Genomic DNA, 27,787 nt, shown 5'->3' with positions numbered 1-27,787 from the left:
TCTCTCTGCAGCCACTCAATATAAACCCCCAAATGTTCCCAACTGTTACACACAAATTGAGTGTTTTACAGCCAGATTTAAACAGCTGAAGAGGTGAAATGCAGAGAAAGGCCAACCTGGGTTCAATTCTTCCCTTCAACAGTTCTAGAAAAGCTGGGGGGTGGAAAACAACACGTTTGGAGGAGCTACCCGTTCACTTCTGCATCAGAAATGCATATTTCATCTATTTTATACATTTTATAGCCATGAGTGGTGCAGAATTCCCAGAATGACAATGCAAGAGCAAAGTGAGTGAAAGTTTAACAAAGATTTCTGGCAAAAAGGTTTAAAACTACACATTAATTGCTTTGTTAATACCTGCAGTGACAACGGACTTGGGGGAAATTTATGGATTGCAACCCTGTAAGGATCACAATTCTTTCAGTTTGCCAAAATACACTCTTGAAGGAATCTAGTGAATACTCCAAACACTGAACATTGGAGCAAGCAGGAAAACAAAAACATCTTCTGAAACCCACTGAAGCTTTACCCTGGAATACCCAAAATAGAGAGGAGCCTTCAAAAAAAAAGAAAAAAAAATAAAAATCACAGGAGTCACCTTTTAAAAAACTGAAACATGGGTGTCATCTAGTTAGGGGTTTCCAGTTGAATCCATGGAAAACTTGGCCTAGAGTCAACTGATTTAACACAGAGTGGGGAATTCACTGTAGAGCACTTTTCAGTTCAGCTTTTTAAGCATAAAAACTTGAAAATCCTGAATGAAAACTCCCAATATTACACCCATGGGACATGGGGTTGGATTCAGGGCTAACAATGACCAACACAGCAAGACTGTACGAAATGAAAGAGCTCCAAAGAAAAGTCTGGTGGGGGGAATTTGCCAATGGCTTCAGTGATTATAGGGCTGAAAATTGTTCTCTACAGAAGGTTCCCTACGGGCTATCAGAGCTTATCTGGAATGATAAAAGGGGCAGGAATAGTAAAACCACACTTCTGCTATAAAAAGTTAACACAGGATTCCTGTCAGGACATCTATGGTACATGGACATACAGAGCTGCATAATCACTATTGCGTCTTCCTCAACTGGAGAGTCTGGTCCTGCAAGTTAATCCTCCTCTTCCTCGCCTTCATCCTCGGGCTCTCGTTTCCTCTTCTCCCCTCGGACTCCCTCTGCTAAGGAGAGAGGGACACACACAGCCCATGATGGTCTGTCCGTGGAGAACAGGAGGGGAGGGGAATGGGGAGAGTGTGGGGTGCAGGGGTGTTCCTGATGGGACATTCCAGCCCAGGATCCTGCACAAAATCCCAGCCCAGGATCCTGCAAAACATCCCTGGGATTTCTGTGGCAAAGGGCCAGAACATCCTGGAGAACATCCTGAGATCCATCCCAGGATCCTGCAAAACATCCCTGGGATTTCTGTGGCAAAGGGCCAGAACATCCCAGCCCAGGATCCTGCAGAACATCCCTGGATTTTCTGTGGCAAAGGGACAGAACATTCCAGTCCAGGATCCTGCAGGACATCCATGGGATTTCTGTGGCAAAGGGACAGAACATCCCAGCCCAGGATCCTGTAGAATATCCCTGGGATTTCTGTGCCAAAGAACCAGAAGATCTCAGCCCAGGATCCTGCACAAGATCCCTGAATTTTCTGTGGCAAAGAGCTGGATTTGGGTGCTGTGCTGTGGACTATTCCAGTCCAGGATCCTGCACAAAATCCCTGGGATTTCTGTGCCAAAAAGCCAGAAGATCCCAGCCCGGGATTCTGCAAAACATCCCTGGGATTTCTGTGGCAAAGGGCCAGAACATCCCAGCCCAGGATCCTGCACAAAATCCCTGAATTTTCTATGACAAAGGGCTGGATTTGGGTGCTGTGCTGTGGAATATTCCAGCCCAGGATCCGGCAGAACATCCCTGGATTTCTGTGGCAAAAAGCTAGAAGATCCCAGCCCAGGATCCTGCAGAATATCCCTGGATTTTCTGTGGCAAAGGGACAGAACATCACAGCCAGGATCTTGCACAAGATCCCTGAACTTTCTGTGGCAAAGGGCTGGATTTGGGTGCTGTGCTGTGGAATATTCGAGTCCAGGATCCTGCACAACATCCCTGGGATTTCTGTGACCAAGGGCCAGAACATCCCAGCCAGGATCCTGCACAACAACCCAGACTGGGATCCTACAAAATATCCCTGGATTTTCTGTGCTAAAAGGCCAGAAGATTCCAGCCCAGGATTCTGCAGAACATCCCTGGTTTTTCAGTGCCCAAGGGCTGGATTTGGGTCGTGTGCTGAGGAACATCCCTGTTTTTCAGTGCCCAAGGGCTGGATTTAGGTTCTGTGCTGTGGAATACCCCTGTTTTTCAGTGCCCAAGGGCTGATTTGGGTGCTGTGCTGTGGAATATCTCTGTTTTTAAGTGCCCAAGGGCTGATTTGGGTGCTGTGCTATGGAACATCCCTGTTTTTCAGTGCCCAAGGGCTGATTTGGGTGCTTGCTGTGCTCTCTGCTGGTGGGAGCCTGCAGTGCAATGCTGCCCCAGCCAGTCCAGTGGCCCATCCTGACTCCAGGATTTGTACAAAGTGAAGAATTCACACTGCTCCTTCAGAAATATTGGTTTTGCAAGTGGAAAATCCAGCTCCCAAACCTGCTCCAGTGAGCCCGGTATGTGGAGGAGATGGGAGCTCAGCTGGGGAGAAATTCTGGGAATTGTCTTTAGAAAGATGTGGAATTTTTAATGAAAAAACTTATTAAAAATACTCCAGTAAGCCACTTCTTGCAAACAGAACTTTGTCCCAGAATTGCTTCTGGAGAAGCTGGATAAAGGGAAAGCTCCAGCTGCTCCTGGCTGCCAGAGGAGACTCTGGTGCACTTGAGGGATATTTTCAATGTCTGTAAGTAACAAGATGCACAGCAGAGCCCCACTCCTCTCCACATCAAAGAACAATTTCCAACTGCACAGCAGACAGTGCCTTTCCTTTCAGAAAACTCTTGTTTCTTCCTCACTTTAATTTTGTTTTTGTGTTAATGTGCATGCCCTAAACACACAAAGAATTATAGAGAATTGATTGTTTCAGTCACAACTTCAATCCTTGAGCACTCACCTTCTTCTTCCTCATCACCTCCTTCAACATAGTCATCATCATCCTCTTCATCCTGTACAAAAATTGGGAGATATTTTTACAATTGCTGTTTATTGAAGTCTTGTTTCCACAATGATCCCAAGCAGAAATCCAGGAATTCCCTGCAATTTCCCCACCAGGGCATCAGTCAGCCCTAGAGACTCATTTATTTGCTTTTCCCCACTGATCATTTCTTTAAACCAGCTCAAGGTTATTGAAAAATTAACTGTGAGAGAGATGCCAGCAGCTCTAGATTGCCTTTGAACCCACAGTAAGGGCCTGGAGGAAAAGGTGCAAACCTCTGTGAAAACAAGTGAGTTTTTGTGGGGTTTTTGTCTCGTTTTAAAGCTGATAGATGAGGAATGTAAATGAATTAACAATCAGCTCCAGAGAATTCAACAAACCCAAGTCTTGTTTTTATATCCCTGTGCTTGGTGGAATTTTGCACACAGGGGAGTGTGACAAATCAAAATGGGGAAATAAACCTCTGATAGTGGCTTTTGGAATATTGCAATTAAACTCACCCTACACGAACACCCTGGCAGGAAATAAACTCTTATCAAAGAACCAACCACAGGACCCCAAATCCCCTTCAATCCCAAATGGGGGGGCTGCTCTGGGGCACAAACCCCACCCCAGGCATGTTCCCTGCAGGAGGGGAGGACCTGAGCAGGACCCAGGGCTTCATTGCTGTCCTGTAATTTGTGTGATCAGTTTATAGCTGCAAGAACTCCACTCATCACCTCCTGAAAGCTGTTTTCTGTTCTCTGGGAACTGTACCAGAAGTGTTTTCTGTAACCACAGAACCCCACAGGAGCTTCTCTTTGCTCCCTGCTCTTGGCAGGATTTACAAACTTTACCTGAATTTCTTCTTTCATCAGGTATGAAAGACCAACTTCCTCCTCCTCTTCACCTTCGCCCAAATCTGAAGCTCCATCATCTTCATCATCATCTTCTTCATATTCTCCTGGAGGCCCAGCTTCATTCTCATCATCATCATCATCTTCATCCCCCTCTGCAGTGAAGGACAAACATTTAAGACCAGAAATTCAGTTCCATTCTCTCCTCTCTGAGTACAGCAGGCTGGGCTTGCCCTAATAGCTTTTCTCCTGATGGATTTGGGGATTTTTATTTTTTTTTGTATATCCAGGTAACACACAGGAAATTACCATGATTGTAACCAAGTTAAATTTTGTCATTTTTTCTCAAATAAAGACTCTCAGGGTTTTTCCATCACAAGCTTCAGGCAAAACTTTTGATGTCTGAAGCAGCTGCAAATACAAAATCCTGCCAGCCCTAAGAGCTCCCTTAAGGGCTGCAACCAAGCTGGGACCAAAAGGAACTAGGTGTGCTTTTGGAGCTAAAATTTGTATTATACTGAAGCAGGGGCCTGAAACCATTACAAAACCCTGTAAAATTGTAATTTTCTATTCAAAACAGTGTGCATATCCCCTTGCTCTGTATCACTCAGTGGCACAAAGGGCTTTACTGCTGGCAACAAGAACATTTGTGTCTTTGCAAAAGTATCTTTAGTCCAATTCCCTCAGTTTGGTTTCAGGAAATTACCATCATCATCATCTTCTGAGTCTGGTGCCTCGTTGTCCTCCTGATCAAACCCATCCAGGTATGTGATCTGCTGGAGCAGCTCAAAGATGCTGTCCCTGTAGTCCTCAAGGTTTGTAATCTCACAGTTGAACAGGTCAAGACTCTTCAAATTCTTCAGATTTTGCTGAAAATAAATGAAAATGTTTGGGTTTTTTCCCCATGGTGCTCTCAGATACAGCAGGGTGACAACCCAAAAATAACAGAATTTACTTTGTATCCTCATGTCTCATTTCTAATTAGAATTTTCTCCCTCAAATTCAGTCCAAGTTGCTGGTAGCAGCCAAATCCCCACCAAAGGCACTTGTGTGGAATAACTCCCAACCTTGGGGGTTGGGTTATGTGTGCAGAGCCCAGTTTTGGACAGGATCATCCACAAAAATGGGTGAATGGATCACCAGTGGCAGCTCCCTCCTCTTCCTCCCTGTATCACACCTGTGTCTGAGTCGCTTCACATTTTAATGAAAACTCAGCAGACAAACAGACCTTAACCAACAAGCACAGGGAAATCAGCATCACACCTTGGCCACTTTTCCTTCAAAGACAAACCAAGCCCAACCATCTCTGATTTTGGACATCCCATCCCATTTTCCAGCACTGGGGTTCCACATGCTGTCCTATAACCATGGCACTGAGTCTATCAACCACGAGATTTTATCAATCCATTGCAAAAATATTAAGTGTTCTTGACAAAAATAGTATTTATTACATCTCCCCAAAGCCCCTCTCACTTCATACTCACAAGAGCTTCCACAGTGCCAAGATCTTTGATTTTGTTGCCACTTAGATTTAGATATGTGAGATTAGGACATCTCTCTGCAAGGACCTCCAGGCCTCCAGAAATGACGTTGTCACTCAACTCCAGCTATTGGACAGGAAAAAAAGGAATTAACAAATAGATTTTCAGCCTCAGAATCAGCTGCATCATTGTTAATTGTTCTCCCTTTTAAGAATGTAATCACTTTTGGAGACTCATCCAAGGTAATAAGTTTTAGCTGTCAAAAAGTTCTTTTAAGTTGAAAATTATAAACTGTTCCTCTAAGTCTCATGGGTTTGGGCACCTCAGTTTTAAGTTATCTGGACTGGAGTTCACTGGGTGACCCAAGAGCCTCCTACCAAGGCACAGCTGTATTTTCACATCATCCAAGCAGTTATTGCCTCAGGAATCACTGACCAAAAACCAAACCCAGCTCACCATAATTTAACTGGAAACACCCAAAACAATTTAAATTCTTAAAAACACATTTTAGATGCCCACGAAGCACCTTCAGCACCACAGGAGTGCAACCATGAGCACTGCAAGGTGCAACCATGGCTGTGCCACCCAAAGGCACCAACCTTCCGGAGCTTGCTCAGCGTGGGCAGCTTGGCCAGGGATGTCAGCTCAACGTTGGCCATGCTGAGGAACTGGAGCTCCTTGAATGAGTCATTGAGCCCTTCGATCTCGCCGTTGCTGGAGCGGCAGTTATCGAGCACCAACTCTGTCACCTGCAATCAGGGCACACGTGGGAGTCACAGCAGCAAATTCACCCAAACCCACCCCAGGGACTGAAATTCACCCAAACCCACCCCAGGGACAGGGCAGTGCCTGCAGGTTTGGGGTTTCATCTAAAATCAGAGCGGATTTCTGCCCTGAAATCATCAGCATTCACCTAATTTAAAAATTATTTCCTGTTCTCTAAGCATGCATTAAACTTTGCAAAAAGGGCCACCTGACCCCAAAACTCCATCGTACAGCTCCCCACAGAAGCACTGCAGCCAACCAACTGCTGACTTCTCCTCATCATTTAACTGTGCATAACCAAACTCATAAAACCAGTTTCTCTCTGAACCTAAAACCTTCTGCCTCCAGATTATTTTACCAGAGAGTCCTAGAGGTTAATGGAGCCCCAAATAAATAATTTCCTTAATAATCAATACAGGTCGCGTACTTGGAGAAGCAGCAACAAGAAGCAGCCAATTAATTTTAAATTATTTTACCTAGAGTGGAATATCCACTTGGCAAAGGACAGGCACAAGGTGACTTTTCCATGCACACTAACAAAATTTTGGGAGTGCTGCCGACCCCTAGCACCACGAGGCCAGCTTCCCACTTCTACTTCATTTTTTCATTAAAAGACGCCCATTATTCCACACAGACACCAAATTTTAAGGCAAGCTGCCGGGAGGAGAGGGAGGATCCCAGCTCCATCCCCAGCTGACGAAGCCTCTCCGAGTACCTGCCACCCCAAACACCACCGGGCGCGTTAAACCAACACTTTCGGGCAGTTTTTTTCCCCAAAAAAACCCCACGTGCGGCGGGTCAGGGACAGCGAAAGTCTCCGGACTTTACTCCTGGGGAGAACCGGGCGCGGGTTTGTTCATGAGCGGAGCGGGGAGCGATGCTCGGGAGCCCCGGGAGGCGGCGGGGGCAGCGCGGGGCCCGGCGCGCACGTGCGCTCCCGCCTCGCCAGCGGCTCGAGGCTTTTTTAAAAAATATTTTTATTTTTTTGGGCTCTTTTCTAAGAAATTGAAAGTTGGACGCGCGGGGAGGGGGAAGCGGGAGGGGTACGGGGACCCCCGACGGGGCGGCGGGCGCGGGAAAGAACGTTAATTATACTAATTAAAGGCGCCGGGATGAGCGGCGGGCCGCGGCCGGGGCCGCCGCCGTGACCTGTTTACTGCGGCCGGGGGAAGCGGCGGATTAACGTCGGGGGAAGCCGAGGCCGCCGCGCCCCCCGGGAACTTCGGGGCACCCCGAGAGAGGAGGCGGAGGGGGAATGAGGGGGGGCCGCGGGTCCCGGGGCCGCGCCGGAAGCGCCGCCCGCGCCCCGCCGGGCCCTGCGCCACGGCTGACCCAGATTCGGCAGCGGTGCCGCCGGGCCTGCGCGGCCCGAGGCGGCAGCGACGGCCCCACGGGGCGGGGGGAGCGCGCCCCGCCGGCCCCGCCGCCCCTCACCTTCTCGGGGGCCCGGTTCCGCAACTCCAGGTTGATGCGCTTCTTCATCTCCATTGCCCCCCCTCCCGCGGTTCCGCACTGGCGAGGGAGGGTGGCCTAGAGCGGCCGCGAGGGTCGCTGCGGCTGCGGCGGGCGCCGGGAGCGCGCCGGGAGTGGGTCGGGGGTCGCCGGGGCCGCCCCGGCCGCGCCGCTCCGCAGCAGCTCCGGCACCGTCAATGGCCGCCCGCACACTGCGCCTCCATGACACGGCGCATGGCGCCCCCCCCCGGCCACGCCCCGCCCCGGGGCGGGGCTTCCCAGAGCCGCGCCGCCATTGGTGCGGGGGGCGCCGCGCTATTGGCCGAGTGAGCTGCCTGTCAGGACGTGCGGGGGCGGGGTTTGTGCTCGCGCGCGGAGGCCGGCGGGTGCGCGCGCCCTGAGCGGGAGGGGCGGGGCCGGGGCCGGGGGCGGCCCTAAGGGGGCGGGGCTGGGGCGGGGGCCGCGGCTCTGGGGTGGGCGGGAGTCGTGGGTCGCGGTTCTGTGGGGGTCGCACCGAGCTGGGGGTCGAGATTCTCAGGGGGTCACGGCTCTGAGGGGATTGCGGCTTTGAGGGGGTCGAGGTTCTGAGGGGGTCGCGGCTCTGGGGTGGGCGGGGGTCGGGGCCGCGGCTCTGAGGGGGTCGCGACTCTGACGGGTGGGCGTGGGTCGGAGGTCGCAGCTCTGGGGGGGTCGCGATTCTGAGGGGTGGGTGGGGGCCGCACCGAGCTGGGGGTCGAGATTCTCAGGGGGTCGCGGCTCTGGGGTGGGCGGGAGTCACGGCTCTGAGGGGTTCGCGGCTCTGGGGGGTTCGCGGCACTGAGGGAGTCGAGGTTCTGAGGGGGTCGCGGCTCTGAGTGGGGTGGGCGGGAGTCAGGGGTCGCGGCTGTGAGGGGTTCGCAGCTCTGAAGGGCTCGCGACTCAGAGGGCCGCGGCTCTGAGGGGGCCGCACCGAGCTGGGGATCGAGGTTCTGAAGAGGCCGCGGCTCTGAGGGGGCCCCGGCTCTGGGGTGGGAAGGGGTCGGGGGCCGCGGCTCTGAGGAGGCCACGCCGGGCCGGGGGTCGCGGCCGCTGCGGGGTCGGGCCCGAGGTCGCGACTTTGAGGCGGGCGGGGGTCGCGGCCTCGGGAAGGGTCTGCCCGTGGAGCCCCCGCCGCTCCGTGTTCCTCGGAGGCCCCGGGACGGTTCGCACCCCCGGTCCTGTGCGGACGGGACCCCGCGGGGTTTGGCACATCCCCGGTGTCACGAGTGGGCTCCGGGGTCTCACTCGCCATAGGGTACAGCGGTTTTTGTGAATTTGTGTTATTTTTGCCTAATTTGCCAGCACTGCCACCGCATCGGGGAGGGGAAGCAGGTTCACACATCTGGGGAATAGCTCAGTTCCTAAAATCTGAGCTGCTCAGGAAGGATATATGAGGCTCGTATCCCACTCTGTGTGGATATCTGGGATTTGTATCCCCCTCGGGTTGCATGTATGGGATTTATAACCCCCTTGGGGTGGATAGATGGGATTTATATTTCCCTCTAGTTGGATATATGTAATTTAGCTCTCCCCAGGTGGATTGATGGGATTTATATCCCTATGGAAATTCTTTTCCTATTTAAAATTAATAATGAATGAATGTTTCTCTATTGAAGCTTTTCTCCTGGAAAATGATCCTGTGAGCCACTGATATCCCTCATGCCCAGGCGGGACAATTGTGGGACAAGCAGTTGTAAATATTTACATATTGACTCTTTTAACTTTGGAGACACAAATAACCGGAAACATTTTGGCAGCGTGGTGACAGAATTAAAAAAACACCAAAACCAACCCAACATGGGAATCTCGGGTTTGTTCCAACTTTATGTAAACTCCATGGAGAAAATATTTCCCTGGGATGGTTTGATAACGAGCTGCTGGAAAACAGCAGAGACCTGGAGAGCTTTCTGCTCGCTTCCTACCAGGAGGTAACTGGGAAAGGTTCTCACAACTGCAGGGAAAATCCTCTTTGTGTTAAAGCTGCTTATCCCAGGGGTTTGCCAGGAGGGCTGGGTGGCTGCTCATGGAGCCACCACCACTCTCTGAGTGGAGGGAAAAGGGTAAATCTAGGAAAAGAACTCGTGAAAGAGCCAGGAGGATGGTGTCACTTTGGGATTGAAGAGGTTTGGGTGAATATTTCCAGCTTTGGGAGCAGGGAGGACGTGTCCAGCTGTCCATCCGTGGTGTGTTTGGCCATTGCTGTCCCAAAACATCACTAGAAGGTGAAGGTTTGGTTTGAGGATTTGCTCTGGAAGGGAATTATTCAATTTATATTTAGGTCGGGTTACAACAAACTGCTTTATTTTCTGTATCTGCATTAGAAGGATGCTTTGTAGAAATAAACTCATAACCTTCATCCACATCTTTTATTTTCCTTTAATGGCTTTTCTACTCCACTCCAGGGTTGGAAATCTCACTGCTGTGTGATCCTGAACCATTTTCCGGGGCGTTCTTGGCTTTTCTCGATCCACCTTGATGGCAGCACAAAGCCAGGAGGTGGCACTGCCAGGCAGCGAGGCCGGTCCCGCTCTGAACCCGCCTCCAGCCTTTGTAAATAACAAAAGTTTTCTTCTTTGTACCTGCCCTGGAGGCTCGGGAGATTCCCCCGGGAGCTGGGAGGGCTCAGGAGGAATCCGAGGGCTCTGGGGATTTGTGACCACCACGAGTCTCCTTCAGCATCCCTTGACTCAGCCTCTTTTGTCCCGGGTACACCTGGGCCAATTTTCCATCTCTCCTCCCTGTTAACTCTTCCAAGGAAAATCAAGGCACCGAGTGTGGGATTGCAGTTTTCTCTTCCCCAAAAACGAATGTAACTCTGATTTCCTGACCAAAACCACACATTGCTGTGATGGCTTGCTCTCCATGGTGGGGTTGGAGGTTTTCTGGTCCAGCTTCTCCCAGATATTGTGGGTGTTTGTGGAAAATAAGCAGTTCTGGAAGAAACAAAGTTGGAAGCTCCTGGGTTTAGAGGCTCAAAAAAATCCTTTTGATGGGACAAGCACTGCACGTATTGTTTGCATTTGTTATTCCAGTTCTGGATTATTTGCCATGAGACACCATGCACCAGGTGTTGGGGGTTTATTGGCAGAGGTTCTTATTTACAGCAGAATCCGAGGAAACAGGAAAGGCCTGAAGGATTGCTGAGCTGCTCTCACCAAATCCTTCAGCCACAAAATCTCAGCAGTTCCAGAGCAGAGACAACACCTCGTGGAGAGGATTTATTTCATCATCAACACCTGGCAGTGTCCTGGTCCCCATCCCAGCCACAAGGTCTGGAATGAAGGAGAAAGGTGAGCAGAGAGTGGTGGGACAGGGCTTGGAGCGTTCCTGGGATGTGGGAGAGCTCCAGTGGGGAAAGCTTGGCCAGGTGGGATGGAGCCTTGCAGGAACCTCATCAGGAAGGTGTCACCAGCTGCTCTGGGAGGTTCATCCCAACCCAAACCATCCCAGGGATTTATGGAGCAGGGTGGAGGAGCCTGGTTGCTCACAGCAGTGAAGGTCCCACTGAGTGCCAAGGTCACTGGGAAAACGCCCTGGAAAGCCTCTCCAGGCCATCACTGGGGTCACAGCTGGATGGGCTCTTATCTGCCTGGAAGGGCTTCTTATCTTCCCATTGTTTTGGAAAGTTGCTGCTTCAGAAAGAATTGCATTCCCCTGGGTTAAAGGACACACTTGGACTGTTGAAATCCCAGAGCACCTTTGGAGGACGAGTCTGGGGGTCATAGCAGGAGAGCCAGGAAGCTGAGGAGGATGATGAGGGTGAGGTGGCCCTGCAGGGACGATCCCAATGACTCCTGATGAAAATCCTGGTGAGCCAAGGAAAAGAAATCAGTCAGAAAGTCCCATGTGCTAAAAGCCTGTGGCAGTGCTGACAGGCACCCACCTGAGTGTCCTTGGCACCCCTTGGAGTGTCCTTGGCACCCCTTGGAGTGTCCTTGGCATCCCCTTGAGTGTCCTTGGCACCCCTTGGAGTGTCCTTGGCATCCCTTGGAGTGTCCTTGGCATCCCCTTGTGTGTCCTTGGCACCCCTTGGAGTGTCCTTGGCATCCCCTGGAGCATTTGTGTCTGGTAATCCTGAAAGCTCAATGGTGTCATTCCATTCTGGAAAAAGCTTGTCATAATCTATGTCTCCAGTGGTGTTTATCTGCATGTGGAGAAAAAGAAATAACCTGAAATATCACAGCATAGGATTAACTCCTAAGAGAGAGATCCCTCCTTGGGATGGTTTGATGGTGTTTAATTGAGAAAACAAGGAATTTCCCATTGGAGCATTAAATAAATCCCAACTCAAACCATCCCATGATTGCTGTTCATGGACACTCTACTCCAACTCACTTGATTTATTCTGTCATCTAAAAATCAGCAGCTTTAATCCATTTATTCATCCTTGTGGCAGAGATTTGGGTGAGGAAAATCTGGTTTTTAGGGGAATACCAACTCACCTCATATGAATCAAACTCGTACACGTACGTGGCAGGGGTTGCTGTGGCATTGTCATAGTAATAATCTTCTGTGGAATAATAGTAATCACCTGGAATGGAAACAGCTCCAGGTGAGCTGGCACTATGGGGATTGGGGACTCCTGTCCAGTATGGGCTGTGAGTCCCTCCCCCATGTCCTGGGTTGTGACCACCCAGCTTTCCCCCCCTGTGTAACTCAAATTAATCTGGACAACTCAGATAAATCCCTTCCCAGCCCTGGTTATCCCAACTCTCTCTTGTGGTTTATGGAAAATGGTAAAAAATATTAAAAAAAAAAAAAAAAAGGCATTTCTCACTTAAATGAGTCATGTATTCAAATAAATCCGGGGTGATCTCCTCCTCATCCTCGACCTCCGCCTTCCCTGAAAGCAAAGGAACAACCAAGGGATCACCACGAGCCTGTGGGGTCATGGGAAGCTTCATTGGTTTATTGGTGCTTTGGGCAAAACCCCTTTCCTGTGGGACTGACGCACAATTAGATCCCAGCTAAAGGTGTGGGAGGTCAGAGCTGGGGTTTTTATTCATTTTTAGGTGTGGATGTGGTGGAAGTGAGAGATGCAGTGGTGGGGATGGAGCCAGAGCTGGGCTGGATCTCCCCTGGGATCAGCCCCTCATCCAGGATCCAGCTGTTCCCCTGGGATCAGCCCCTCATCCCGGATCCAGCTGTTCCCCTGGGATGAGCTTCTCATCCAGGATCCAGCTGTTCCCCTGGGATCAGCCCCTCATCCAGGATCCAGCTGTTCCCCTGGGATGAACTTCTCATCCAGGATCCAGCTGTTCCCCGGGATCAGCCTCTCATCCCGGATCCAGCTGTTCCCCTGGGATGAGCTTCTCATCCAGGATCCAGCTGTTCCCCTGGGATCAGCCCCTCATCCCGGATCCAGCTGTTCCCCTGGGATGAGCTTCTCATCCAGGATCCAGCTGTTCCCCTGGGATCAGCCCCTCATCCCGGATCCAGCTGTTCCCCTGGGATGAGCTTCTCATCCAGGATCCAGCTGTTCCCCTGGGATCAGCCCCTCATCCCGGATCCAGCTGTTCCCCTGGGATGAGCTTCTCATCCAGGATCCAGCTGTTCCCCTGGGATCAGCCCCTCTCCAGCTGCTCCAGTGCCTTTGCCTGCAAGGCCTCACAAGGGACCCTGATGTTTTCTTAGGGCTGAGGCACCATAAATAAATTCTGACCCATGTGACATTGTCACAGTTGGAGGGAGTGGCTCATTCCCTATTCCAAACATAAAGTTCTGTGTGTTTTCTTGGGGTTTTGGGAGGATTTTTTAAAGGAAATTAACTGGGAATATTAATGTTCTAATATATATTTTGATACTCATGGGAATGGCGGATATGGAATAATAAGATATTTTTATAGTTTGATACTCATAGTCACAAATAAGACAATTATAATATTGTCATTTTAAGTGACACCATCAATAGCTGGAGTGATGCTGTCAGTCATGCCCAGGGCCAGCTGTAGCTCCAGATCCCTCTCCAAACCCTCCCATTTCTTCCTCTCATATCCTTGATTTTCTCAGCGCTGGCAAAGCCTGAGGGGAAAGCCCAGATCCCAAAATCTAAACTTCCCAAATCCCAAATCCTCATTAGGGAATTCTCTGAAAACGCTGCCTGAGGCTGAACATTCCAGGCTGGGACTGGAGCTCTGAGCAGGGACACAGCACAGCCTCACACCTTGACCTGTCCCACTCCCCCCTGAGCTTTTGGGGAAATTTGGGCTGAAATTGGGACCTGGCCCCCATCCTGCTCCTTCCCACGCTGCTTTGGCAGGACTCCAGCAGCCTTGAGCTCTGCAGGAGCTTTCCCAGAAAGTCACTTCTTATATACACTGCAGTCCCACAAGAATAACAGAGAATAAAAGAGTTTCCAGCTGGGAATCCCCTCGCTGGTGTTTCGTGTTTAAATCTGTTCCTTCGGTGAAAATACAAAAGAAAGGGGAAGAGCTGCAGTTTCCAGTTCCCCTCAGCTGGTGCTGCTCTGTGTCTCACCTTCCCAGAGATGGGGGAACTTTGTGCTCATCCCTAAGCAGCTCCAGGTTGGGGTTTTCCACCCTCAATTCCCTGATTCTGCTCTTCGCCGTCTCAAAGCGCCCACAGAACTCTCAGGAAATCCTGTTGGGGTTTTTTCTCTGTGTCTCCTAATAGCTCCCAGCTGGGGTTTGCAAAGGGTTTGAACACAATGCGTGGAAAGTTCACTATCCCACTGTTCTCCAAGCAGAGGTTTTATGGAATTTTCAGTAATTACATCGGCTTTTTTCCCTTTCTCCAAGAAAATCCCCCCCAAGATCTTTCAGCCTCCAGATTCCCCCCTCAACTGCCCCGCAGCATCCCAGGAGTGTGAGATAATAACAATACATTATTAATAATATAATTAAATAATCAAGCAGCGAGCTAAAAATCAAACCGCCCTTAGAAAACCCTGGGAAAACTCGTGGAATTCTGATTTACCCGGCAAGGACTGAAGGACCAGGAGCACCGCGATGCAGAAATTCATCGTCCTCCGCTGGGTGCCGGCTGCGGGAGCGGCTCCGCTCCTGCTCCGCGGCACTTTCGGTCCCCGAGAAGGCAGGAAATGACTCGGGGGGGCTGAGCCGAGCAAAGCTCCTCGGTACCGTGGGAGGGAACCCGTTCGTGCCGAAAAAACCTCCCCGGGTTGTGCCGAGCAGCCCCGGGCTGAGCGCTGAGCGCGAACCGTGCGCTGGGAAGTTTCCCAGTTTCCCTCTTGCAGAGGCGTTTTCGGACCGCTGAATCGCAAATCTAGGGAAGTTTTCCCCCAGGGAGGGTCAGTGCCGCTGGATGAGTTCTCATATGGAGACAGGATGGTTTTGATTATGTTCTAACGGAGCAGGGCTATAAATAGCGAATTCTTCAGGGAGAGAAGGCAGAGATGCTGACTGGGAGCCAGAGTGGCTCCCGACTTCCCGTAAAATCTTGGGGGATTTTTGTTGTCTTGGCTTCATTTCCCCTTCCCGTGCCTCAGTTTCTTCATCAGGAGGAAGAAACATGAACGGTCAAAGATTTATTTCATTTTATAGTGAGTTAAAACACCCTGGGGAGAAGGTGATAGCAGAGCTCCTGAGAGGAGTGGGAGGGATCCAGGTGGAAATGGGTGCAGACCAGGGGAGGAAGGAAAAGGGGAAGAGGAAGAGACAGAGCTGTAAAAACAATATTTTGGTGAGTCTTGAAGGTTAGAAAGCCAAGAAAGAGCAAGATGAGCCTTGCATAGTACAGGAGGATTTCTCATTTGGGGTGCAGGGCCATGGAATCATGGTTGGGAGTGGCCTCAAAGCTCATCTTATCTCCTGTTAACTTTAAACCAAAGATTTCTGTAGACTTTAAGGATTCTAATCAATGTTAAACCAAAATTCCCCAAAGCAGATTTTTTTTTCTACCAGAGCAAACCCAACTGAAGAATTTTTCCAGCACATCCCAAATCTGGTTCCAGCCCCGCTGTGCTCTGCAGAAGGAGCTTCCCCCATCTGTAGTGAGATGTTTGGCAAAGGGTTAAATGCCCAGGAATGCTGAGCAGGAAGTGAATCTCTTCAAATCCTCCTCCCCACAAGACCCTCCTCTCCCTCCTCCTCAAGAATAACAACGAAACTCAAAAAACCCCAACCCAAGCAGAAATCTGAACTCGGTGTGAAGAATCCCAGCAGGGCTGGGGTCAGCAGCTCAGCCAGGAGGCACTGGGGGAGCAGGGAAGGGTTAAAATATCCTGGGATTAAAGGAATGGGGAGGGAAGGGGCGAGGAGGATCCCTGAGGATGGTTCTGGCTTATCAGATGGGGTTGAATGGACAAACCCTTGGCGTGGGAGCTGGATTCTGTGGGATTTGCTGGCTCAGGGCTGGGAATGACTCCAGAACTGGCTGTGGTGGTCTAAGACTTGCAAAAATTGGGAAAACCTGGAGAATCTATGAAAAGAAAGGGGCCTGGATAAAATGTGCCATAAGGTACCAAAGGGGGAAACAGCTGCTCCTCCCTGGCTGGGAGCAGCTGGAACCTCCAGCAGCATCCTGCATCCCAGGTGCAGCTCTGGAATTGTGTTTCTGGATGGAAAAGGAAACTGTGCTGTTTTCCTCCTGTGGTTTTTTTTTTTTTCCTTTTTGCCTTTTTTCTTACTGATTCTTCACATCTGGCATCACAGAACAAACCCATCGCAGCCACAGAAAGGAGGCAGACCAAGGGGGCTTTTCCATCTCCCGTCCCAAAACCTTGTTCCCTATTCCCCCAAATCCCTATTTTGCTTTGTATTTCTACTTTTAGGTCTTTATTTTTGAGTTATGAAAAGATTTTTTTCGGCCAAAATTCAACACAACAACAGAGCAGCGAGGGAGGCACACCTTTCCTGAGGGAAAACTCAACGTGTTATCCAAACCAGAGGGAAAAAGGAAGGAAAAGGAGACAAAAAGAAGGAAGAAGGAGGCTACTGGTCCTTGCTGTGCTGAGGGGGCTCCATCCCAGGGATGCTCTGGGCACCCCGAGCCTGGTGCCGTGCAGGGGGGTCAGACCAAGGAGGAAGGTGCAGCTGAAGTCAGCAGGGCTCGGATGTGCTGTGTCATTTCCCAGCTTTAATAGGCGGAAGCGAAACAAGGAGGGAAATTAATCCAAGGCAGGCAGTGACTCTGATTCTCCCCTGAACAATGCCTCGTGCTCAGGAGATGGCATTCGCAGGATTCCTGCGGAAGAGGCTGCAGGGGACATTGTTTGGAGTTTCCTCGTAGGAGACGTGAAGATGGATGAAAAATCTTCATTTTTAGTGCCCAGCACTCCCCGTGGCACCATCAGTCCAGAGGGAGGTGGAATAATCTGGAGGGAGGGGCTTTGGAGCCATCCAGGCTGTTCTTGCTGGCTGACGGAATTTTTTAGTCTAAATAAAGTTTTCCTGCTCTTCCCAGCTCCTCTGTAAACAGCAGCAGCGTGGGGGTGGGGGACAGAACCGGAACGGGAGATGTGAGGGGCATGGAATAGGGAAAAATGTAAAGAGGGAAGGGAAGGGAAGGGAAGGGAAGGGAAGGGAAGGGAAGAGAAGAGAAGAGAAGAGAAGAGAAGAGAAGAGAAGAGAAGAGAAGAGAAGAGAAGAGAAGAGAAGAGAAGAGAAGAGAAGAGAAGAGAAGAGAAGAGAAGAGAAGAGAAGAGAGAATCCTGGGCACAGGTGTCCTTGCAGATAGATGACCCTGCGGACAGGTGACCCTTCAGGTGACCCTGCGGACATGTAACCCCGGGCCCAGGCCGTGCCAGATGTCCCTTTGTGTCCCCCCTGTCCCTTTGTGTCCCCCCTGTCCCCTTGTGTCCCCCCTGTCCCGGGACTGGTCCTACCCCCCCATGGCCCTGTCGGGTCCTCCGGGCCGCCAGGGGGCGCTGTCGGTGCCGCCATGGCCGCCGCGGTGCTGCTGGGCTGCGCCGCCATCGCGCTCGGGCCCGCGGCCGCGCTCGTGCTGCTCACGGTGGCGGCGGAGCCGCTGCTCCTCATCGTGCTGCTGGCGGGGTGAGCGGGACCGGGGGCTGAGGGGGCCGTGGCGGGGTCTGTGAGGCCCTTGAGGGTGCTCTGGGACGGCTCCGGGGATCACCGGGGGACACCGGGGCTGGTGGTGCCGGGGGCGGCTGAGGGAGCTGTGGCGGAGTGAGGAGCCCTGAGGCGAGGGGGCGGCTCAGGGGAGATTGGGAGCAGCGCTGAGGCCGCTGCGGGTCCCGGTACCGAGCGGCTCGGTCTGGTGCCGGTGCCCTCGGTGCCATACCGGCCATCACCGGGGGAGTCCGGGGCTGCTGCCCGGGGCGGCTGAGGGAGGTGTCGGCGGAGTGAGGAGCCCTGAGGCGCGGGGGCAGCTCAGGAGCGATTTGGAGCAGCGCTGAGGCCGCTGCGGGTCCCGGTGCCCGCGGTGCCATCCCGGTGTCCCGTTTGTCCCCAGGGCGTTTTTCTGGCTGCTGTCGCTGCTGGCCGCCTCGCTGCTCTGGTCCGTGTGGGTGCAGCTCAGCGGGCGGGAGGACGCGGCGCTGCTGCCGCTCGGAGCCGCCGCCGCGGTGCTGCTGCAGGAGCTCTGCCGCTTCGCCTGCTTCAAAATGCTCAAGTGAGAGCAGCCCGGGGCTGGACCGGGGGCTGTACCGGGGCTGGGGTGTCCCCGGGCTTGGGGGAGCCAGAGCAGATTTGGGACTCTGCGTCCTGAGGAACCCCACAAAGTGTTTTCCTTGTTAAACCCCGGGAAGGAGCCGAGCATCTCCTCGGGATGGGGCTCATGATCTCCCTGACATGGGGCTCACACTGTCCCCGAGATGGGGCTCTCTCAGATGGGCTCATACTCTCTGGGATGGGGCTCATGCTCTCCCTTCCCCTCTCCCTGAGATGGGGCTCTCTCAGATGAGGCTCTCCCTGGGTTGGAGCTCACTCTCTCCCTTCCCCTCTCCCTCTATTGGGGCTCACTCTCTCCCTGGATCGGGTCTCACTCTCTCTCTCTGACGGTGCAGGAAGGCCGATGCAGGGCTGGCCACCCTCAGCAAGGACGGGCGCTCCCCGCTCTCCCTGCGGCGCACGGCTTACGGTGAGCAGAGCCCTGGGTGCTCCATCCACCTCTCCTGCCCCTCCCTGACCCCACTGGAGCTCTGGAGGCTCTCCTGACCCCGGTTCCCCCTCCACAGTGTCTGGGCTCTCCTTTGGCATCATCAGTGGCCTCTTCTCCATCACCAACATCCTGGCAGACTCTGCAGGGCCGGGCACTGTTGGGATCCATGGGGACTCCCCGTACTTCTTCATCACCTCTGGTGAGGCTGGAGCCATGGCACAGAGGAGGAAGAGGAGGAGAAGGAAGGCTCTGAGGCTCTGTGTGTCTCCCCACAGCCTTCCTCACCATGGCCTTGGTTCTGCTCCACACCTTTTGGGGCATCATCTTCTTCGACGCCTGTGAGCGGCGCCGCGCCGGGGGCCTGGGGCTGGTGGTGGGCAGCCACCTGCTCACCTCGGGGCTGGTGAGTCCTGGGGGGCACAGGAACCCCCACCCACTGCCTGGGGCTGTGGGGGGAGTTACACCCCCGGGCACCCCCAGCTCCTTGGGGATGTGAAGGATTTGGGGGCCACACGGGGGATTTGGGGGCACACAGCTCAGCAGGGATTTGAGTCAGGTTTCCACCTTGGAGGGCTCAGGAGGGTGTGACCTCTCTCTGTGTCCCCAGACCTTCCTGAACCCGTGGTACGAGGCCAGCCTGGGCCCCATCCTCATCCTCACGCTCTGCACTGGCCTCTGGGCCTTCAGCACCGCTGGTGGCTCCTTCCACAACGTCCTCAAGTGCCTCTCATGTAAGGGGGAGTGGGGTGTCACTTTTGGGGGCTGCTGGGATGGGGCTGGATGAGTCTTGTTGAATGGGGGCTGGCACAAACCCCTAAATCACCCCCAAATTCACAAATGCCCCTTTTCCCCCAGGTAAGCAGGAGCCTGAGGGCCAGGCCAGGCTCTACTCGGCGCTGCAGGTGCCTCCTGAGGGCTGAGGGAGCCGTGGCCCCACAGCCAGACCCTCCTGTGAAAGCTTTCACCCCTCCTGCTCCAGGGGAATTTGTGTCTGCCCAGTGCCTGGGGGCCTTTGGGGTCTGACTGGTGCTCCTGGGGAATTTGGGGTCTGACCACCACCCTCTTCCCTTTGTTCCCAGATTCTCTAAACTCCTTTCCCTCAGTTTGAGCCTCTGGGGAAGGCCGGGGTGGGCCAGATGCCCTGGGGGGAGTCAGGGCAGGACCCCCCCATTTCCCTGTGTTTGTCACTTTGGGGGTGTCCCCACCCCTGGTGATGCTCTGGGTGTGGGGGACACCAGGACTGGGATGCTCTGCCCTTCTCACCCCGTTCAGTCCCAGGGGGGTAAATTATTTTTTTGATGAAGAGTAAAACCCTTTTACACAAACACTGCATACTGTGGCTGCTGGGGAGAAGGGGAGGGAGGAGAAGGGGTCGCTCCCCTCATTGTGCTCTGCTCCAGCCCTGGGGGGCACCTGGGGTGTTTTGGTTTCTTGGGGGTGACAGAATCCAGCCCAAAGCCCCTCAAAGGCGCCGCTTCCCTCCTCACAAAGAGCCACCAGGAGGGGGGAAAGGGCTTTATTTGCCTTGGGGCTGGGGGATGGCCTGGGCAGCTCCTCCCAGCCCAGCCCAGCCCGGCCCAGCCCGGGTCAGGGCTCAGCGGGAGTGGGCGAGCTCCGGGGGGAGGATTTGAACACCACGTCCTGTGCCTGCTCCCTCCTCGCCCTGCAGGGGTAAAAACCAGCATGAGGGGGGGGTCTCTGCACAGAGCTCGGGGTCCCTCCAGGTCTGGGGGTCCCTCTGAGGGCTCTGGGGGGGTCTCACCGCATCCTCTTGGCCCCAAAGTGGACGGCGAGGAAGAGGCCGGCGCAGCAGGCGATGGTGCCCAAGATGATGGCGATGATTCCACCTGTGTGACACCCAGAGGGCTCAGGGGGGTCCCGTGTGACCCCCCCAGCCCAACATCCCACCTGGAATACCTGTGGAATATCCCTGTGGCCCTGCAAGGGAAAAACCGGGCTCAGGGCCAGCTCCTGGGGCTCCAGGAGCCGCCTGAGGGGTGCAGGGACCCTTCCCACCCCTCCGCTCACCCCTGAAGGACGAGAGCACCGAGCGCGCGTTCAGCTCCTGCGGGGCTCGGAAATTGTTCACCAGGAGCTGCGGCTCCTCCTCCTCCTTCGTGCAGTACAGGCTCCCCTGGAGCTGCTCCAGCTGGAAGGGAAGGAGAAAGGAAAGGGAGAAGGAAAAGGGGATGGGATGGGAAAGGAAGGGAAGGGAAGGGAAGGGAAGGGAAGGGAAGGGAAGGGAAGGGAAGGGAAGGGGAAAGAAAGGAGAAGGAAAGGAGAAGGAAAGGGGGAAAGGACAGGAAAGGAGAGAGAAGGAAGAAGGGAAAGGAGGGGAAAGGAAAAGGGAAAAGGGAAGAGAAAGAAAGGAAAGGAGAAAGAAAGGAGAGGAGAAAGAAAGGAGAGGAGAAGGAGAATGGGAGGAAAGGAAGGGAAAGGAAAGGAAAAGGAAAAGGGAAAGGAGCAGCACTGGGGGGGCTCTTCCCCCAAACGCGGGGGTCTCCCCGCAGAGCGGCTCCTACCTGGGCGCGGCTGATGCGCACGGGCTGCGGGAGGAGGTTCCAGAGGACGCTCTGCGAGCAGGGCGGGGTGGTCAGGGAGCCGTTGTAGCGGTAGTAGCGCTCCAGCCGCTCGGGCAGCAGCTCCCGGATGCTGAACGAAGGGATGGCCACCGTCTGCCCTGGTGGGGGGAGCGATTTGGGGCGTGCTGGGAGGGGGATTTGGGGTTCCGCCCTCCCTCTCCTCACCTGCGTGGCGGATGCTGCCGAGATGCCTCAGGATGTTGTCATAGGCGGGGTGGGGGTTGTCTCCGAGCTGGGGAGTGAGGAGGGGTCAGTGAGGGGCTGGAAAGCGCGGGTGGGTGGGTGGGGGGCGTGGGTGGGGTCCGTACCTCCAGCAGGACGCCGAGCACGGCCAGCCCGCCCGGCTGCTGCTGAGCCGCGCTGGCATCGGCGAAACGCTCGGTGTCAAAGTGCACCACGTGCATCTGCGGCATGGGAGGGACCCCTGAGCCCCCCACACTGATACCCCAACCCCCTGAGCCACCCTGAGCCCCCCACACTGATACCCCAACCCCCTGAGCCACCCTGAGACCCCCACACTGATACCCCAACCCCTATGAGCCCCCCTCACCCTGCCAACCCAACCCTCCCGAGCCCCCCACACTGATACCCCAACCCCCTGAGCCCCCCCATCCTGACACCCCAACCCCCTGAGCCACCCCAACCTCTCTGAGCCCCCCACCCGGCCACCCCAGCCCCTGTCCCGGCTCCCACCCCGCAGTGCCCGGACCTGCTCCCATTCCCGTTTCCCATCCTTTTTTTCTGCCCCCCATCCCCTCCCCGCGCTCATTTCACATCCCCGCACCCATTTCCCTCCCCAGGACCCCTTTTCCATTCCCTGCTGTGCAAACCCATTTTCCACGCTGTTCCCACACTGCCACCCCTCCCCACAACCACTTCCCACACAATTCCCACGCCGCTTCCCGACCCCAAACCTGCTCCGTCCTCCTTTCCCACCCCATTTCCCGCCCCCAGACCCATTTCTGGCGCTGTTCCCGGTACTCCCGGTACCTCGGCGGGGGCTCGGCGCCCGTCCAGCAGGTGCTCGGCTCCGGCGGCGCTCCCGGGCCGGCCCCAGTGGAAGTGGAGCTGAACGGCCGCGAAGGTTCGGGGCAGCCCCCGGAGCCGCAGGGACGGCGGCAGCGCCAGCACGGCTGTGGGACAGCGGGATCAGCGGGGCCGGGACACCGGGAACGGCCCGGTGCTCCCCCCGGTGCTGCCCCCGGTGCTCACCGGTGTGCCCGTTGTTGGCGAGGGTCAGCTGGGGGCTCTCGGGGCGCTCGTAGCCCTCGGGCAGCAGCGGCGGCAGGGACGGGTCGTGCCGTGCCCGCGATGTCGCGATATCGATGGGGGACTGAGCGCGGCCCCCGCACTCCGGGTGTGTCTCATGCCAGTGCTGCTGCCCGTGCGGACCTGGGGGGCACCGAAATCTCTGGGGACCCCCCCATCTTCATCCAGTGACCCCAAACGCCCTCGGTGCCCCCGAACCGGGACGCCGGTGACATTCCCTCGTTAATCTGTTGGGGACATTTTTTCCAGGCGGGAGAGCGGGGACAAAGCCGAGCCCGCGGGGCCGGGGGGGCACCCATGGGTCCCCCCGGGATGGGGCTTAGCGGGATTTGGCCAAGGCCGGATCCTAATTGGATTTGGCAGCAGGAACCTTATGTAAAGGAGCACAAAGGGACCATTGGAGCGAGGGGGGCAAAGGGGGGGCAGGAGGGGGAAAATGGGGGGCTGCACCCATTCACCCCCGCCTGGCATAAGGGACACAGGTGGGTGCTCATTTGGGGGAGCACAGATGTCTGGGGGGTACCCGGGGGGGATCTGCCCATCTCCTTCCCATTTGGGGGGTCCCAGATGTCTGGGGACATATTTGGGGGGGGCCAGGGGTGAGTAAAGGGGTGATCTGCCCATCTCCTTTCCATCTGGGGGGTCCCGGATGTCTGGGGACATGTTTGGGGGTACCCAGGGGGAGATCTGCCCATCTCCTTCCCATTTGGGGGACCCAAATCAAGGGGGGTTGTCACCCATCCACCTCCCCACCTTCTGGGGAGCTCCTCAGCTCATGGGGGGGATTTGGGGTGTGGGGATAAATGAGGGGTCCCTGAGCGGGGCCCTACTCACCCTCATACGTCCAGTGGGGACCTGCTGGGGAGAGTGGAGGATTTGGGGTGGGGGCTCGGCTGAGCCTCCTGGCCCCACATGGGGGCACCTGAGGGGGGCTGGGGGTGCACCCCAAGGTGGGATCTGTGGGGGGGGGGACTCACCAGCGGACAGGGCGGGGGCCAGGCCCCCCAGGAGCAGCAGCACCCTCAGCATGGCGGGGGGCAAGGGGGGCCGGGCACCACCGGGCCGGCCCTAAATACCCACCCGGGGGGACGGGCCCCCCCGGGGGGACGGGGAGGGCAGGAGGGGCCTCGCCCGGGGTGTCGGGGTGAGGGGAGCCTGGGGATGGGGCGACGAGCGATGCAAATGTGGGGTGAGGGGTTTGTAGGACTGGGATTTTGGGGCGAGCGGTTTGCAGTACTGGGTTTTGTGTGGTTAGGGGTTTAACGGATTGGGGTTTATGGGGCTCTGGGAGGCTCTGAGGGTTTGGGGGGGCCCTGGGCCTTGTGGAGGGTCGTGGGGAGGGGTCTCGGGGTCACCGTGAGCCTCCTGCGGGAAGAGCCGGGCTGGGGGCTCTGGATCTGGGAGAGATTTTGGGGGGAAGATTTTGGGGGGCTCGGGGGGAGCCCCGGGCAAACCCCGCACGCTCTCTCAGGCCACGCCCCTCTCTGGGAAGCCCCGCCCATCTGCTGGAAGCCCCGCCCCGCGGGCGTTCCCCGCGCTAGCAAGCGTGACGTCACAAGGGGCCTCCGCCCCCACGTGGGGGCCCACGCGCCGCCCCGCCCCGGTTATGTAACGGAAAGGGGCGGGGCCGCCACGCCCATTGGCCGAGCAGCTTCGCCGGGACCGCCGCCCATTGGCTGAGGGAACGGGGGCGGTGCCCGGCGCCGCGTGCCCCGAATCGCCGCGCAGAGGGGCGTGGCGAGAGCCCCGCCCTCCGGCCAATCAGCGCCGGGCTGTGGCAGCGAGCCAATAGTAAAAAAGGGGCGGAGCCTCCTCGGGGGCGGCGGCCAATGGGAGCGGGGCGGGGCGGGGCCCGGCCGGAGGCACGTGCGGCCGCGCACGTGTCCGCGTGGGGCCGCCGCGGGCGGGGCGGGACCGGCACCGGGACACAGAGACCGGGGCACCGGAACAGCGGCACCGGCACGGGGACACCGGCACGGGGACACCGCCGAACCTGCCCGGGGACACCGACAGCGGCCGCGAAACGGGGACAACGGTACCGGCAACGGGACACTGATACCGGAACGGTGATACCGGCACCGGGGCAGGGACGGGAACAGCGACACCGAGACAGGGACAGCGGCACCACCGCAGGTGCAGGCGGGAGCAGGTGGGACCCGGGGTGACCAGGGCTGGGGGGGAGGTCCTGGGGGTCCCATCACGGGTGGGGGCTCCTGCGGGGGGATCTCGGTCCTGGGGAGGGGGCGGCAGGGGATGGAGAGGGGGGAGCTGCTGGAGGGTTCCTATATTGGGGGGCAATGGGGCCTGGGGATGTCCCTGGGGCTGAGGGTGGTCCTGGAGGGTATTTTTGGGTCTGGGGGGTGTCCTGGGCTGCGGGTGTCGTGGGTGAAGGGTCCCAGTGCCACCTGGGTCCCTGCACCCCCACCCTGCACAGGAGATGCCCAATCTGCTCCCCGATGCGAGGCAGCACTGGGGCTGTGGGGATGACACCCCCACGGGAGAACAAGGCAGTTCTTTCCTCGTCTTCCATTTTTGTCCGATATCCCCCCGGTGTTTCCCTCCCTCCGTCCCCCAGGCAGCCTCGGCTGGAGCCGAACGCAGCGAGAGGCTCCCCTGGGGGGGCCAACCCCGCCATGGAGCCCCCTGCCCGTGCCTGCTCCTGCGGCTCCCCCGCCTCTGACAGCGGGGCCGAGGCCGAGAGCTCCCCCCGGAGCCCCCCCAAAGCCGAGCGGAGCCGCAAGCGCCCGGCGGGGCTGGAGCGGGGGAGCCCCGAATCGCCGCCGTCCCCGCGCGGGGGGAAGCGCCCGCGGAAAGGGGAGGGCGGGGATGTCCCTCCCAGCGATGGCGATCGACTCTTTGCCCAAAAGGTGAGGTTCTGCCACAAAAGGTGAGGTTCTGGCACAAAACAAAGCAGCACCCTAAAGATGGGAGGTGGGGGAGGTCTTGGTCCCATAAAAAAAGCTGGGCCTGCCTCAGTTTCCCCACCTGAAATGGGTGGGTGGGGAAACTGAGGCAGGATTTGGGGGTGAGGGGTACACGAGACCCCCTCCCCATTGTGGCTGCAGCAAAGTCACCTCCTCCTCCTCCTCCTCCTCCTCCTCCCTGTCCTGGCAGTGCCGGGAGCTCCGGGGCTTCATCCGGCCGCTGGCGGAGCTGCTGGAGGGGCTGCGGCGGGGCCGATACGACAGAGGTGGGTGCCCCCCACACCCTCATCCCCCTCCCCAGACCCCTCTTTCCCTTTGGGGAGAATTCACCCCATTTCGGGCCTCCCCAGGGCTGAGCAGCTTCCAGCAGAGCGTGGCCATGGACCGGCTCCAGCGGATCATTGGGGTGCTGCAGAAGCCAGAAATGGGGTGAGTGTTCCCGGTGTCCCCGTGGGGCGGGCACGGAGGTGTCCCCGCTCCGCAGAGCGTGACCGGAGTTCTCTCCCCGCAGTGCTCGCTACCTGGGGACGCTGCTGCAGGTGGAGGCCATGCTGCGCCTCTGGTTCCCCCACGTCGCTCCCAAACCCGCGCTGGACTCGGCTCCTCCCGCGGCTCCCCCGCGCCGCCGCCCTCCCGCCGGTGCTGCCGGGGCTCCCCGGTGCCGCCGCCTGCCCGGGGAGCTCCCGCTCGGCGGCCCCGCGGGGCCGTTCCAGCAGCGGGGACCCCCCGAGTCCCCCCCGGCGCCGGACGTGTGACGCCCCCCCCGGCTCGGGGGGGGTTGATCTCGTCTGCATTTCTTGGTTTTGCCTTTTTTTTCGATTTATTTTTTACCGGTGGTCAGTGAGACCCGCGGGCGGGCGGGACTGACCGGGGGAGGCACCGAACCCCCCCCAGAAGCCCCAACCGCGGGGCGGCCGCGTGCCTTGGCCGGAGCGGAGCCCCCTCCCCGCGGGGACCGGGCCCTCCCGGGCTTGTGCCTTCCCCCGGCGGCTGGGGGGGAACGTGGGGACCCCCCCGAGTGGGGAGGGCCCGGAGCCGGCCCTGCTGGAAGCAATAAACGCCGCGGGAGCGGCCGGGGCCAGCCGGTGTCGTGTCCTCTGTGCTCGGTGGGGCGGGGGGCGCGTTCCTATCCCGGGGGGGCTCAGAGCCGGTCCCGGTCCTTGGTGCCCCTCTGTCCCCTCCGCTGTGGGACCCGGAGAGGCCCCACGGGTCCCGGCTCTGCCCGCCGGAAGCCCCGGTATTACCGGAAATCCCTCCCAACGGAAATTCCGCCTTCAGCCGCTTCCGGTACCGGCGCGGAGCGGCCGCGGCTTCACCGGGGTCAGTCGGGATCGGGACCCTACCGGGAGTTGCCTGACCGGGGGCGGGGGGGTCCTTGCCGTGTCCCCTTCGGGCTCCTTTCGGTCCCTCGGTGTCCCCGGGAGCGGGGCGGGAAGCACCGGCCCCTCTCTGTACCCGGGGCGCGGGGAGGAGGGAGAGGCTCCCTCGAGCCCCGGGGCCGCCCGGTTCCACCGCCCCCATCCCGCAGCCATGGCGAACCACCTGCGCTTCGTGGGCCGCACGGTGATGGTGCAGAACGGGAACGTGGAGGCGGCGTACGGCGTCCTCAACAGGTGAGCACCGGGGGGAACTCCGGAGGGGCTGCAATTCCTTCATGCACCGAGTTCAGAAGAAGAATTTCTGGAGCAGAAAGTGACGGGAGGGTCGGACAGGGCTTTTCTCATCCGCTCGGCTCGGGTGGGAGCAGAGTGAAATAAAGGAATATTGCTCGGGAAGCGCAGGAGGAGGCTCTGTGCTCAAAGACCTTCCTAGATCCCACCTGAAATGGAGCTCGGGGGGTTCCGTCCCCTCCTCGCTCCCCTCATGGATGGACGGCGAGGAGAAGGCGTTGAGGGGCCCGCACGGTGACCGGGCCGAGGGCGCGCACCGGGACCGGGCCGTGCCCAGGACTGGCAGCGTGGGCTGGCTCATCCCGGCTCCTTCCCTGCTGCTGTCACCGCTGTCTCCTCTCCCCTCCGGCAGGATCCTGGTGCAGGACGGCGTGGCAGACGCGGTGCGGCGCTCCCGCTACTACGAGAAGCCGACCCGGGCGCGGCGGCGGCGGGCGTTCGAGGCGTGCCGCCGGGTGTACTGCGCCGAGATGGCGCGCAAGATCGCCTTCCTGGCCAGGAGCGCCCGCCAGGACCCGTGGCCGGGCTGCTGAGGAGGTCCGGCCCCAATAAAAACCCTTTGGCTCTGATTGTTTTAATTGAGTTTGGTTAATGAGGGCGTGAGGGGGA

The 27,787-nt window shown here is 57.0% G+C and overlaps 6 protein-coding genes and 1 long non-coding RNA gene across 7 annotated transcripts; 4 read left to right on the top strand and 3 right to left on the bottom strand.

Moving 5' to 3' along the window:
• Nucleotides 1-192: 192 nt before the first annotated feature.
• ANP32E (acidic nuclear phosphoprotein 32 family member E) lies at nt 193-7,840 on the bottom strand. Its single transcript, XM_054294827.1, has 7 exons — nt 7,655-7,840; nt 6,055-6,204; nt 5,459-5,581; nt 4,681-4,843; nt 3,975-4,129; nt 3,097-3,148; nt 193-1,174 (listed from the first exon to the last, which is right to left on the bottom strand). Exons 1-7 carry the CDS (start codon nt 7,706-7,708, stop codon nt 1,107-1,109), a joined length of 765 nt encoding a protein of 254 aa, XP_054150802.1. The 5' UTR covers nt 7,709-7,840; the 3' UTR covers nt 193-1,106.
• On the bottom strand, nt 7,751-8,942 carry LOC128949896 (proline-rich protein 2-like). The gene is made up of 3 exons (XM_054294780.1): nt 8,490-8,942; nt 8,236-8,430; nt 7,751-7,987 (listed from the first exon to the last, which is right to left on the bottom strand). Exons 1-3 carry the CDS (start codon nt 8,940-8,942, stop codon nt 7,751-7,753), a joined length of 885 nt encoding a protein of 294 aa, XP_054150755.1.
• Nucleotides 8,943-9,323: 381 nt separating this feature from the next.
• LOC128949937 (uncharacterized) lies at nt 9,324-11,631 on the top strand. The gene is made up of 3 exons (XR_008484295.1): nt 9,324-9,383; nt 10,093-10,240; nt 10,795-11,631. It is a non-coding gene; the product is annotated as an uncharacterized LOC128949937 (long non-coding RNA).
• A 5,920-nt stretch (nt 11,632-17,551) lies between these two features.
• Nucleotides 17,552-20,028, top strand: APH1A (aph-1 homolog A, gamma-secretase subunit). Its single transcript, XM_054294826.1, has 7 exons — nt 17,552-17,664; nt 18,086-18,244; nt 18,639-18,712; nt 18,810-18,932; nt 19,009-19,136; nt 19,341-19,464; nt 19,589-20,028. Exons 1-7 carry the CDS (start codon nt 17,552-17,554, stop codon nt 19,651-19,653), a joined length of 786 nt encoding a protein of 261 aa, XP_054150801.1. The 3' UTR covers nt 19,654-20,028.
• An 87-nt stretch (nt 20,029-20,115) lies between these two features.
• Nucleotides 20,116-23,613, bottom strand: CA14 (carbonic anhydrase 14). The gene is made up of 10 exons (XM_054294779.1): nt 23,562-23,613; nt 22,528-22,707; nt 22,306-22,448; nt 21,624-21,719; nt 21,481-21,547; nt 21,256-21,413; nt 20,762-20,882; nt 20,651-20,671; nt 20,496-20,580; nt 20,116-20,396 (listed from the first exon to the last, which is right to left on the bottom strand). Exons 1-10 carry the CDS (start codon nt 23,611-23,613, stop codon nt 20,321-20,323), a joined length of 999 nt encoding a protein of 332 aa, XP_054150754.1. The 3' UTR covers nt 20,116-20,320.
• Nucleotides 23,614-24,470: 857 nt separating this feature from the next.
• On the top strand, nt 24,471-26,589 carry CIART (circadian associated repressor of transcription). Its single transcript, XM_054294828.1, has 5 exons — nt 24,471-24,733; nt 25,160-25,451; nt 25,699-25,774; nt 25,859-25,937; nt 26,020-26,589. The coding sequence occupies exons 2-5, from the start codon at nt 25,218-25,220 to the stop codon at nt 26,261-26,263; spliced, it is 633 nt and encodes a 210-aa protein (XP_054150803.1). The 5' UTR covers nt 24,471-24,733; nt 25,160-25,217; the 3' UTR covers nt 26,264-26,589.
• A 91-nt stretch (nt 26,590-26,680) lies between these two features.
• Nucleotides 26,681-27,743, top strand: MRPS21 (mitochondrial ribosomal protein S21). The gene is made up of 3 exons (XM_054294830.1): nt 26,681-26,828; nt 27,037-27,121; nt 27,531-27,743. Exons 2-3 carry the CDS (start codon nt 27,039-27,041, stop codon nt 27,709-27,711), a joined length of 264 nt encoding a protein of 87 aa, XP_054150805.1. The 5' UTR covers nt 26,681-26,828; nt 27,037-27,038; the 3' UTR covers nt 27,712-27,743.
• The last annotated feature ends 44 nt before the right edge of the window (nt 27,744-27,787 follow it).

The sequence above is a fragment of the Melozone crissalis genome, unplaced genomic scaffold (assembly GCF_028551555.1).
Source record: "Melozone crissalis strain CALT ecotype California unplaced genomic scaffold, PUWL_Pcris_2 ptg000323l_1, whole genome shotgun sequence".
Lineage (NCBI taxonomy): Eukaryota > Metazoa > Chordata > Aves > Passeriformes > Passerellidae > Melozone > Melozone crissalis.
The sequence above is the reverse complement of the archived record's forward strand: the minus strand, read 5'-3'. Positions and strand labels throughout refer to the sequence as shown.

Bases quoted from the DNA above. Each gene is read 5' to 3' on its own strand.
- ANP32E (XM_054294827.1), bottom strand. From the start codon at position 7,708: ATGGAGATGAAGAAGCGCATCAACCTGGAGTTGCGGAACCGGGCCCCC. The intron at 5,582-6,054 runs GTTGGTGCCTTT...CCTGTCCAATAG, and splicing joins CGCTGAGCAAGCTCCGGAAG to CTGGAGTTGAGTGACAACGT. The intron at 3,149-3,974 runs GTAAAGTTTGTA...ATTTTTGTACAG, and splicing joins TGATGAAAGAAGAAATTCAG to GATGAAGAGGATGATGATGA.
- LOC128949896 (XM_054294780.1), bottom strand. From the start codon at position 8,942: ATGGCGAGTGAGACCCCGGAGCCCACTCGTGACACCGGGGATGTGCCA. The intron at 8,431-8,489 runs GTGCCGCGAACC...CGCCCACCCCAG, and splicing joins TCAGAACCTCGACTCCCTCA to AGCCGCGACCCCCTGAGAAT. The intron at 7,988-8,235 runs GCAATCCCCTCA...CTCGGCCAATAG, and splicing joins ACCTCGACCCCCTCAAAGCC to CGCGGCGCCCCCCGCACCAA.
- APH1A (XM_054294826.1), top strand. From the start codon at position 17,552: ATGGCCGCCGCGGTGCTGCTGGGCTGCGCCGCCATCGCGCTCGGGCCC. The intron at 17,665-18,085 runs GTGAGCGGGACC...GTTTGTCCCCAG, and splicing joins CTCATCGTGCTGCTGGCGGG to GGCGTTTTTCTGGCTGCTGT. The intron at 18,933-19,008 runs GTGAGGCTGGAG...GTCTCCCCACAG, and splicing joins GTACTTCTTCATCACCTCTG to CCTTCCTCACCATGGCCTTG.
- CA14 (XM_054294779.1), bottom strand. From the start codon at position 23,613: ATGCTGAGGGTGCTGCTGCTCCTGGGGGGCCTGGCCCCCGCCCTGTCC. The intron at 22,449-22,527 runs GTGAGCACCGGG...GCTGTCCCACAG, and splicing joins CGCCAACAACGGGCACACCG to CCGTGCTGGCGCTGCCGCCG. The intron at 20,397-20,495 runs GTGAGACCCCCC...TTACCCCTGCAG, and splicing joins TTTGGGGCCAAGAGGATGCG to GGCGAGGAGGGAGCAGGCAC.
- CIART (XM_054294828.1), top strand. From the start codon at position 25,218: ATGGAGCCCCCTGCCCGTGCCTGCTCCTGCGGCTCCCCCGCCTCTGAC. The intron at 25,452-25,698 runs GTGAGGTTCTGC...CTGTCCTGGCAG, and splicing joins ATCGACTCTTTGCCCAAAAG to TGCCGGGAGCTCCGGGGCTT. The intron at 25,938-26,019 runs GTGAGTGTTCCC...CTCTCCCCGCAG, and splicing joins CTGCAGAAGCCAGAAATGGG to TGCTCGCTACCTGGGGACGC.
- MRPS21 (XM_054294830.1), top strand. From the start codon at position 27,039: ATGGCGAACCACCTGCGCTTCGTGGGCCGCACGGTGATGGTGCAGAAC. The intron at 27,122-27,530 runs GTGAGCACCGGG...CCCCTCCGGCAG, and splicing joins GCGTACGGCGTCCTCAACAG to GATCCTGGTGCAGGACGGCG.